We start from the raw sequence: 12,500 nt of genomic DNA on the forward strand, positions 1-12,500 counted from the left end.
AAGAAATAGGACAATTATCTAAAAATTCTGTTTCCAAATATGACATAAAAAAGTTGGCAAATATTGGCCCAAGTGGCGACCCCATAGCAACTCCATCGACCTGCGAATAGAGTCGTTGATTAAAAATAAACATGATTACTATTGTGAATCTCAGTTTTTAGTATATGCATTTCTCTTTTAACAGACTGAAGATGCACAAAGTTGATGTGCGAAACGTTTTAAAATAAATATTGGCCTTCATGTGAAGTATCAATGGACTTCCTGAACCTTTTATGTCTACGCTCCTGTATACCTCTTATATATATATATATATATATATATATATATATATATATATATATATATATATATATATATATATAGCTTTGCGAGAGGATAAAGACAACACATAACACAAAAACGTCATTACAGGAAAAAAAGCAGTTCCACAATGAACGTCAGTCCCAGACTACCCGGCGCCCGTAACGGCCAATTTACGAAACAACTGACGTCCACCGGACCCGGGCAACGAAAGTAACGCCAGAGCGAAGGGAAACAAAAAAATTAATTCTACCTGACGGCGTTGACACCCGAATGCTGACAGAACACGCCACAAATGCCATATGCTTCAGCCGTCGCCATGACACGAGGGGTTAGCAACAAGTAACGAGTACTTGGATGTAGTAACATTAGGCCTATGCTTATGTGGAGAGAGGGGGCTCACGCAAGCCACACACACACACTGACTTATATAGCCGTTTATAAAATAATCTACACTTTTTTTTTTCCATACGTCCATCCGCCTGTGGTGTTTGCGCATGGTAACACTGCGTCCAGGGCTTTAAATAATATCCTATTTCGAATATTAACGGTGTAATTTCCATACAGTAAATTATTAAAATACTTTTCAGTTGCAAATTTACACCAAGATAACCTTTCATTTACCTAAAACACATAGCGTAACTATTTAAAAGCCCGGGACGCAGTGTTACCATGCGCGACCACCACAGGCGGATGGACAGATGGAAAAAAACAGAGTATATTTGTTACTACCAAAGTGTAATTAGAGAGAGAGAGAGAGAGAGAGAGAGAGAGAGAGAGAGAGAGAGAGAGAGAGAGAGAGAGTTAGTTTTTCTTTCAGCATTGGGCAAAACCGAGAATTCACTCTCACGTGAATGACTATAAACAGCAACACGATAGTAATATTGAAACATTATTACTAAACATTTTAGTAACAATGGGTTATTATCTAGTAATAAGGGGACATTGTTGCAAATTAACTTTGATGGCTCTATGAAAAAATGAACTAAGGACTTACCTCTCAGTAACGCGATTTCCTTCGACGAGTGTGGCAACACAAAACCTTAAGAATTTAGGAACTGGTCAGAATAACTCCAATTTAACGATATCATAAACCTTTAGCATACACTGACTACCCACGGCTGAAAATAACTAACAGGAATCCCAAAGATCTCAGACAACACATACCAAACCTTACAAAAACGTATATATACGCTTCACTCCCACCAACGTTGTTAATGGAATAAGTTGAACGAAGGAACTTGAACTTCATGAGCTTAAGCTTGGGTGGTCGAGTATGTTCTGGAAGAACTAGACATAGGCCTAGTTTAAGTAAGATGAGATTTTAATCCTGGTGTTACGCAAGTTCTAGCGCTCACTCTCAGAAACTTTATAGTAATTATGCATGTAAATATATACTATATATATTATATAAACATATTGTATATATACAGGTCAATAAAACATCTAGTTATCCAGGTTGAATGAAATATTACATAAGTTATCGTAGCAGTACAGTCAACCAACTGTTGCCCCTGGGCCTAAATTAATTTTTAATATCCAAATGTTATCCGGACCATTTTAGGCTTTTGACCCAGGTCACAGTTGAAAGGAATATTTATCAAGAAACGAAAGCACAGGCCAGAATATGGTTGGAAACTACTCAAAATTACTTAAAAGTTAGAAACTAATTAGCCTATGTAATTTGCCAAAGCAGCTCTCCACTTTGAAAACCGTATGAAAATCAAGAAGCAAATTTCCTTTGCATAATAACGCTGAAATAAATGTTCTTACTGTTGTGTAATTAACAATTCTCCAGAAGGAACTGTAATTAAATGTTGTGCCGACCAGGCTCAGTTTAGACAAAATTTCACTTCGTCTGGTCACTACTTGCAAAACCGTATTGATATCGGGCCTTACATTTACCGCACAGAAACTTATATTACTAAGAACTACTTACTCAGCTTAAAATATGCTTTTGCAATGCTCAAAACATAAACAGCATTGATCCGCTGACAGTCTCTGTGAAGGCGTTGGAGAAACCAGTCTCACTGGATTTGGGATGGGGCCGTGGGTAGCCCAGTAAGGGGGGATGGGGGATGAAGGTGGTTGTAGTACCAGTTGGGTCGGTTGTGGTTGGGTGTCCATGGATAGCCATGAGCTGCAGATTCATTCAGTTCATTTGGCAACTGTCAGTTCAAAATCCCCTTTCAAATATAATTCATAGTTAATATAATGAACAGTGAATTAAATCTGATGTATTTTCTCAAGATATACATCTCGGTAATTTTCAGCTTTAAATATACAAGTCGAACACAGACCATGTAGTACACAAACGTGTCAAGGACATTATGAAGTAGCATTTTGGCACTATGCAAACTTCTTGAAAAATCTAAAAATTTACCTCAAGGTTACGATACGTTCAACAGGTCTGGCCGTAGTGTGTGTACATACTGAAGTGTGTGAGAGTCTAGGCAACACAATGCTATTGATTCCAGCTCCCCTTCCAAAGAGCAACATTCTCGTCTTAAAAACAACGGGGGAATTACAAGGAGGGCATTGTGATTGCTCTATCATTTATGCAAATAAAATGGAAAATGGCACTTGTAAAGAATACAAGAAACTGGAATATATACGTGACATATAATTGGATATTTGGGAGCGTTGGAACGACACTTTTCTATGATAATCGTTTAGAAATGCGTTTCATTTTTATACAACTGGGGAAAATTTTAAATTACAAACACTTCCGATGAGTGGGCCAGGTACAGTTTAAGGGGTGTGGTAGCAATGGCTGCCGGGTTAGCCTAATGTATGTAGGGTTCAGAATTTTGTGGAAAAGGGTCCCATGCTGTTTTATATTGATTTTGCTTCTGTTTATTCCACTTGCCGCTTCGTGGGTTATTTCCTATACTCTGTTTTTTTTTCCATCTGCCTATGGTGTTTGCGCATGGTAACACTGCGTCCCGGGCTTTAAATAATATCCTATTTCGAATATTAGCGGTGTAATTCGCATACAGTAAATTATTAAGACACTTTTCAGTTGTAAATACATACCCAGATATCCTTTTATGTACCTAAAACGTACACATAGCGTAACTATTTAAAGCCCAGGACGCAGTGTTACCATGATCGACCACCACATGCGGATGGACAGATGGAAAAAAACAGAGTATAGGCATTCTCAAGTGGCATTTCCCTATAGCATCGTTAGCCGCATTCCCCAACGCTGTAAATATTCATTTTCATAGTTTAGGATTTAATTCCGAGGTTGGCCTGTTATTCCGCCTCCTTGTGACCCTCTATGCAGCTGTCGGCAGGATGCTATACCTATCACAGAGTTAATGTTGGTTCCTTGTGAATGACCTCAATTTCAAGAGAAACTGGGCAGTTCCATTGTTGATGTGGTACTGAAAATGCCCACAAAGAAGTTGACGTGTGGTTTTCATTCTTAATGACGAAGGTCAAGGTACTTTTATATTTGTATAACCTGTTCTGAGTATATGCATAGTCATTGATAAGTCCGTTAGGAAATAAGAAAGGTTATTACCAAAGGTTTCCTGTGACGATCGGTTTCGGTTAGGGAGATTTTTAAATAAAGGAAAATTGGGGTTAAAAGTATTTGTTGTACCACTTCAGCCAACCAACAGATCAAACCAGAAAATGTGACAGAACATTAATTAAAACTACCTACTGTAAATTGAGAAAATTAATAAAAAAAAAACACGTAAGTTGCACGTTTAACTCCCATCAAAGTAAAATAGACGGCCTAACTAACTGACCTATACGTTCTTTCCTGACAACAATGGCAAAACACTGGTAGCTTACTCAGCTTATATAATCTATTAGACAATTCTTGATTTTCATCCTTCACCAGAGTAAAATTAATCACAGGATTTTTTGAGCATTCACAAAAAGCAACTACGTCCATCCATTTACCTTCTTCTTCCTCTTCTTCTTCTTCTTTGTTCTTGAGTCTCATAAGCAAACTGAAAGCTCTGACTCTGAACAGTTTCATGTCTTCTTCTCTATCGTCGTAGTAATGGTTATGGTGCATGATCATCCTCAGAGGATTTCTCTGAAGTCCTTCTTTCGTGGTGGTCACAAGACCAGAGAAAACGACGGCAAAAACATTCCTTCGCGTGAGCTGTTTGTGTTCTTCATGGAGAGTGGTAACTCTTCTCCTTTCCACTTAGGCCTATCGTAGCCTGTGCCGATGGTGGCACGCTATGAGCACAATACTATGCATTGAAAAGTAACCGTTTGATCCAGTATTTTGCTTTCAGTAAATCGGTTAATGAAGTACTTCGTTATTACGCTTTTTATGTATGGTTTTCGAATAGTCTTACATTTGATGGAATTTCCCCTCTGGCTATTACTACCAACATTGACAGCTTGTCAAGTTGATTAATCTATTACATTACACATACTTTTGTGGTAATAAACAAAATTAAGGTCTCGAAATACTGCACGTGAACTGAGCCATTGAATTAACAATTTTTTTCTGATGAAAGCACGCACAAGAATACATTAATTTCACTTTGTAACGTAGACTGCATCACTCAGTAGTACGATAACACATCGTTTCTTTCTTTAACTTCTTTAAGCCCATGATACTTCGCTATTTTTATAATGAATAACACCACGGTACTCTTCTTCAGCGTTCGTTAACAACATAACAGAATAAAAAGGACGCAAAAGCGACGAAAAAACGACCAATAGACCTATCTTCCGTCGCGTCCACTACCACCACACTATAAGCGCACTACTGTTCAGTGCTGACCGGGCTCCTTGGACAACCGGGCTACTGGAGGGGAGACCCGGGGTGGGTTTTGGGGAGTGGGGTGGGGGCGTTGGGAGACTGCTATCAACTCCAAAGATACGAAGGGGCTAATCACGGTCTTTTGGAGGAGGGTTGGAGGGTTTCTGCCTCGCTTGGAGGACCAGGAGATTTATATTATGTATACCCCAATGTGATTTCTTTCCCTTTGTGTTTGCGTATTGCTCAGTCGATCCCCTCGCAAGGAAGGGGGTGGGTATAGGCGAGGGGTAGGGGGGTGTTGGTGGATGGAGGGAGAGTGACGCATTTAAGAAGTTCCATTCACCCTCAATGTTCTCGAAAAGGAAATCAGAATTACAAAGCAGATTTACATGTAATACAAATTTGTATTGAACAACCGAGTATCTGAATTTTAGCAGCATGAATAGTTTCCCATTTCATGTTAAGGCGTCATGGAAAAATAATGCGAATAATATACACATTTTCTGATTTAAATGTACGTAGTTCAGGGCATCAACATTATTTTGACCATATACAAACATACTCACGAACATAAATTCCACTATGTGACTTTACTTGTATATTGTACTGTTTTTTAATCATTATGTAAGATTGTTGAACAAAATCATTAGTTTTGTCATATTTTTCAATCAGAATTTTTGTGTTAAACTCACTGTGCAAGATACTTTTAAATTTACGGTAATTCTAACCATCCTTCGCAACCTGATCTTAGGATATAATGTCTCCAGTAATTGGAATAATTCACTCCATGATAAATTTGTGTTGAAAATAAGTTTTCCTTTGTTATTTCTCTCAAATTAGTTCTTGCCTATTGTAGAAGTCTGCCCATCCAACTTAGGTTACAGCTTGGCTAGCGGTAATACTAAAGTGATTTTACTGACTCGCTGTAAATTGTCAGAATCTGAGGAGTCACCCCTAGTAAAGGCAAATTAAATATAATTTTCTCTCTCTCTCTCTCTCTCTCTCTCTCTCGCTGTATATATATATATATATATATATATATATATATATATATATATATATATATATATATATATATATAATGTGTGCTAATTTGTCACCAATCCTCACGTGACTTTTATTTCTAGTACTCTCAGGCATTAAGCCACAAGTACCTCTTAATATCGAAATTAACTTCACTTTGGGAATAATAACATACTAAAAAGGGGAATCATATGTACTAAGTGAAGTACGAACAAACATCGTTCTGACACCAAGATATAAGCGATACCTTGCCGTGTGAGTGTAAGTGTAAACATAATACTCCCCATGGTGACTGGCAACTTGGTGGCTGCCTGGTCCAACCGAATTGTCGACGATTCCAAGGGGCTCCAGTACTAGAATGCAGTCATGCCATGGGATACCTATCGATTTAATTGAGGTTTCACCGAGTGTTACACTTATCATGCGTTATTTGACGAATGACAAGATTTCTTGTAATCAGTTTCTTTTTCCCGCGTGAAGGCTTAATGCGACTATCAATTCTTGAAAAAGCAAGGCCAATATGAAGAGGCGAATGAAGGATTTCGTGTAATTTCTGGATTCCAACTGCAAGAATATTGGCTTGGACATTAAACCGTGCAGAATTTAGCTAATGTCTAAGAGTACGGCTAACCCTTTCCTTGACCACTAGGCCTACCTACCTACCTTTTACGTTACCTTTTCTTTACTTTGGAGATAACGGCTGCTCTAATTGCGAGGAAAGAGTCAAGTTGAATATAGAATTTAGGGCAAAGGCCAAGCACTGGGACCTATGAGGTCATTCAGCGCTGAAATGGAAACTGACAGTAAAAGGTTTGAAAGGTGTAACAGGAGGAAAACCTCAAAGCAGTTGCACTGTGAATCAAGTGTTAGAAGAGGGTGGAAAGTAAGATGAAGAAAGAGAATATGAAATCTAAGAGCGAGAGCCCATGCCAATGAAATAATTGTTTATCTAAAACAACAATCCTAGCCCCTTGGAATAATATATATATATATATATATATATATATATATATGATATATATATACATATATATATATATATATATATAATATATATATAATATATATACATTAACCGTGTCATTCCTTCGAAGGACAGTACCTACCAATGTCCGAATTCTCTTATAAGAAATGTTGGAATAATACGATGCCGTAAGTTATATATATTGAGAAAGCATAATTAGGCCTATTATAATTACCCAAATCGGTTTCCGCCAAAGTTTATTGACTTTTCAATCTACTCTCTGGTCAGTCAACTTTATAAAGCATATGTATATATATATATATATATATATATATATTATATATATATATAGTGTATATATATAATATATATATATATATATATTATATGATATATATATATATATATATATATATATATATATATATATATATATACACATTATATATATACACTATATATATATATATATATATATATATATATATATATATATATATATATATATATACATATGCTTTATAAAGTTGACTGACCAGAGAGTAGATTGAAAAGTCAATAAACTTTGGCGGAAACCGATTTGGGTAATTATAATAGGCCTAATTATGCTTTCTCAATATATATAACTTACGGCATCGTATATTCCAACATTTCTTATAAGAGAATTCGGACATTGGTAGGTACTGTCCTTCGAAGGAATGACACGGTTAATAAACGGGAAATATCAAATTTTCATCCATTACTGGTCAATTTTTGGTGTTATTTTAATTTTATATTTTCAATACAATCTTTTGTATATATATTAAGCAATATGCAAAATCCCATTTTTTTGGCCGTTTAAACGGAAATTATCGGTAAAACCATCTGATCACGAAAAAAAACCCCTTACATAAATCATACATAATCTACATAAATATTAAAATAATATAGATTCATTCAAGAAGACGAAAGAAAAATGACACAAAAGTTACATAAATCACATATAATCTACAAAAAATAATAACGTTATATAAGCATAAAAAAACGAGATTCTATGCAACCTTTCTGTTATCGTACATTAGAGAGACCATTCACTCGGCAGGACCATGAATTGATGACTACAAATCCCGCCCCCCCGGCCCCCCGCCCCCCCCCCCCCCCGCCCCGCCCCCCAACCCCCAGCGGATTCTCTGAGAACTCAATCATGTTTATTTAAGTTAATTGAATCAATGTTGGTATTGTTTAGGTGTGCTAGCGTTTATTTGCTTAGATGTGTGCGATGTATTTGCTGAGTGTATGTTATCATGTTATCATGTGCAGGGACTTGTTTGTGTATATTAATATCGGTACATAATTATATATATATATATATATATATATGTATATATATATATATATATATATATATATATATATATATATATATATATACGCATTAAGAACTACGAATGTCCTTTAATATGTAATTCACTCTACCTCGAAATTAATATATTTTTGTTTGTGAATATTAATATAGGTACACACACACACACGCACACACACACACACACACACACATATATATATATATATATATAAACATATATATATATATATATATATATATATATATATATCTACACGCATTAAGCTACAAATGTCCTTTATTATCTAATTCACTCTACTTCGGCTTTAATATATTTTCGTATACGTTAACCGATGGGGAATTTTATTTAGTCGATAAGATATTGACTAAAAAAAAAATTCTTCTTCGGTTAACATACATGAAAATATAATGTTGATTCACAGGTAGAGCGAATTAGATTTTAAAGGACATTTGTAGCTTAATGCGAATATATATGAATCACAGTAATGCGATAAGACTATATATATATATATATATATATATATATATATATATATATATATATATATATATATATATATATATAAACAGGTGTGCTGATTCAAAATCGTGGCACCTTCACCTTGGCGACCGTTTCATTATTTACCGAAAGGCGAACGTGAATAATGAATGTATTCACCGGGAGGAGGTGAGGTGGGGGGGGGGGGGGGGGGGGGGGGGGGGGGGGGGGGGGGGGGGGGGGGGGCTGTTGTGGTGGGGAGCGAAGGTTTATTTATCGACTTCGTCAATTCTTCATGTATGAACTCTTACATTTGATTGCAAGTTTTTTTTGTGTGTGTGGGGGGCGGGGGATGGGGCCTTGCTTTAGATTGCTGTTTATGTGCGTGTTTGAAGAATTCAGCTGATTTTGATTACTTTGTAAGTGGTGATTTGAAATAAAGATGTTAGTATTACTTATATATATATATATATATATATATATATATATATATATATATAGTCATATACATACACATTATACATAATATAAATATATACGTTTTTATATATATAACATTAATGATTAAATGGACCAAAAACAACAAAAGTTCATAAAGTAATTATAAAGTTCTCTCAGCCCTAAACGCGACAAGTTTGATAAATGTCAGTCGATAGATACCACATGAATCTTCTACTTGGTTCATTCGTATTCCTCTTCCTTTAATTTACAAGATAATTTGTAAATAGTCTGTGTCGAGCGATAAAAAGTATAAATAGTAAATAAAAATAATAATGATAATAATATATGTTAAAAGAAGACCTTCATTAATACATGTTTTATTGAAAATAATGGCTAATTCATCCGCGTTTATTTTTTATACAAAATATACGCGGCTGAAATAGCCATTATTTTCAATGAGATAATAATAATAATAATAATAATAATAATAATAATAATAATAATAATAATAATAATAATAATAATAATAATGATAATAATAATATCTTCAGTCAGTTTCATTTTCGTTTACTTAGCCATATGTGATGAAAAATCTTTTTATTTTAAGCTTGTTTTCACTGGCAATAATAATAATAATAATAATAATAATAATAATAATAATAATAATAATAATAATAATAATAATAATAATAATAATAATAAGACTCACAGAGATCACGACAGACACAGTCAGACACCAACTAAAGAAAATGCCAAACTGGAAAGCCCCAGGTCCCGATGAAGTCCATGGATACTGGCTCAAAAACTTCCAGGCCCTACACCCACGAATAGCAGAACAACTCCAGCATTGTATCTCAAATCACCAAGCACCCAAATGGATGACCACAGGAAGAACATCCTTAGTACAAAAAGACAAGAGTAAGGGAAATATAGCCAGTAACTACAGGCCTATCACCTGCCTACCAATAATGTGGAAGTTACTAACAGGTATCATCAGTGAAAGGCTATACAATTACCTAGAGGAGACAAATACCATCCCCCACCAACAGAAAGGCTGCAGAAGGAAGTGTAGGGGCACAAAAGACCAGCTCCTCATAGACAAAATGGTAATGAAGAACAGTAGGAGAAGGAAAACCAACCTAAGCATGGCATGGATAGACTATAAGAAACCCTTCGACATGATACCACACACATGGCTAATAGAATGCCTGAAAATATATGGGGCAGAGGAAAACGCCATCAGCTTCCTCAAAAATACAATGCGCAACTGGAATACAATACTTACAAGCTCTGGAATAAGACTAGCAGAGGTTAATATCAGGAGAGGGATCTTCCAGGGCGACTCACTGTCCCCACTACTCTTCGTAATAGCCATGATTCCCATGACAAAAGTACTACAGAAGATGGATGCCGGGTACCAACTCAAGAAAAGAGACAACATAATCAACCATCTGATGTTTATGGACGACATCAAGCTGTATGGTAAGAGCATCAAGGAAATAGATACCCTAATCCAGACTGTAAGGATTGTATCTGGGGACATCAGGATGGAGTTTGGAATAGAAAAATGCGCCTTAGTCAACATACAAAAAAGGCAAAGTAACGAGAACTGAAGGGATAAAGCTACCAGATGGGAGCAACATCAAACACATAGATGAGACAGGATGCAAATACCTGGGAATAATGGAAGGAGGGGATATAAAACACCAAGAGATGAAGGACACGATCAGGAAAGAATATATGCAGAGATTCAAGGCGATACTCAAGTCAAAACTCAACGCCGGAAATATGATAAAAGCCATAAACACATGAAAAGTGCCAGTAATCAGATACAGCGCAGGAATAGTGGAATGGACGAAGGCAGAACTCCGCAGCATAAATCAGAAAACCAGGAAACATATGACAATACACAAAGCACTACACCCAAGAGCAAATACGGACAGATTATACATAACACGAAAGGAAGGAGGGAGAGGACTACTAAGTATAGAGGACTGCGTCAACATCGAGAACAGAGCACTGGGGCAATATCTGAAAACCAGTGAGGACGAGTGGCTAAAGAGTGCATGGGAAGAAGGACTAATAAAAGTAGACGAAGACCCAGAAATATACAGACAGGAGAATGACAGACAGAACAGAGGACTGGCACAACAAACCAATGCACGGACAATACATGAGCCAGACTAAAGAACTAGCCAGCAATAACACATGGCAATGGCTACAGAGGGGAGAGCTAAAGAAGGAAACTGAAGGAATGATAACAGCGGCACAAGATCAGGCCCTAAGAACCAGATATGTTCAAAGAACGATAGACGGAAATAACATCTCTCCCATATGTAGGAAGTGCAATACGAAAAATGAAACCATAAACCACATAGCAAGCGAATGTCCGGCACTTGCACAGAACCAGTACAAAAAGAGGCATGATTCAGTGGCAAAAGCCCTCCACTGGAGCCTGTGCAAGAAACATCAGCTACCTTGCAGTAATAAGTGGTACGATCACCAACCTGAAGGAGTGATAGAAAACGATCAGGCAAAGATCCTCTGGGACTATGGTATCAGAACGGATAGGGTGATACGTGCAAATAGACCAGATCTTGATACTTACCCATTTTTTCCCTCTCTTTCTCTTCAACTCTGGTGTCCCATGGTATTGCGACATCAATGAGTGATACTTTCTTCTTGACTTTGTCAATCAACGTGACGTTGATTGACAAAGTCAAGAAGAAAGTATCACTCATTGATGTCACAATACCATGGGACACCAGAGTTGAAGAGAAAGAGAGGGAAAAAATGGACAAGTATCAAGATCTGAAAATAGAAATAAGAAGGATATGGGATATGCCAGTGGAAATCGTACCCATAATCATAGGAGCACTAGGCTCGATCCCAAAATCCCTGAAAAGGAATCTATAGAAAAACTAGAGGCTGAAGTAGCTCCAGGACTCATGCAGAAGAGTGTGATCCTAGAAACGGCGCACATAGTAAGAAAGTGATGGACTCCTAAGGAGGCAGGATGCAACCCGGAACCCCACACTATAAATACCACCCAGTCGAATTGGAGGACTGTGATAGAGCAAAAAAAAAAAAAAATAAATAAATAAAATAATAATAATAATAACAAAAAACAATCTCTTGCTAAAGTTGATAATTATGACGTATCCGAAAGGAGGTATCAGTAGAAATAAAAGGTGCAAAAACGCTATCA

General features: G+C 36.4%; 1 protein-coding gene across 4 annotated transcripts in view; it reads right to left on the reverse strand.

The window, feature by feature from the left end:
- The window catches only part of LOC135209263 (arrestin domain-containing protein 17-like), a 64,224-nt gene that overhangs the window by 48,302 nt on the left and 3,422 nt on the right, over positions 1-12,500 (reverse strand). For 2 of the 4 annotated variants that reach the window (XM_064241972.1, XM_064241968.1), the window contains exon 1: positions 4,219-5,065. The exons of 1 other annotated variant lie outside the window; for it this stretch is intronic. In XM_064241972.1, the coding sequence (XP_064098042.1) occupies positions 4,219-4,342 (124 nt within the window). In that variant the 5' untranslated portion in view covers positions 4,343-5,065. Of the gene's footprint in view, positions 1-2,239; positions 2,353-4,218; positions 5,066-12,500 lie in introns of those variants that run through there. One more of the 4 variants, XM_064241971.1, reaches the window with a different exon arrangement.

This window comes from Macrobrachium nipponense, chromosome 37, assembly GCF_015104395.2.
Source record: "Macrobrachium nipponense isolate FS-2020 chromosome 37, ASM1510439v2, whole genome shotgun sequence".
NCBI classification, from domain to species: Eukaryota; Metazoa; Arthropoda; class Malacostraca; order Decapoda; family Palaemonidae; genus Macrobrachium; species Macrobrachium nipponense.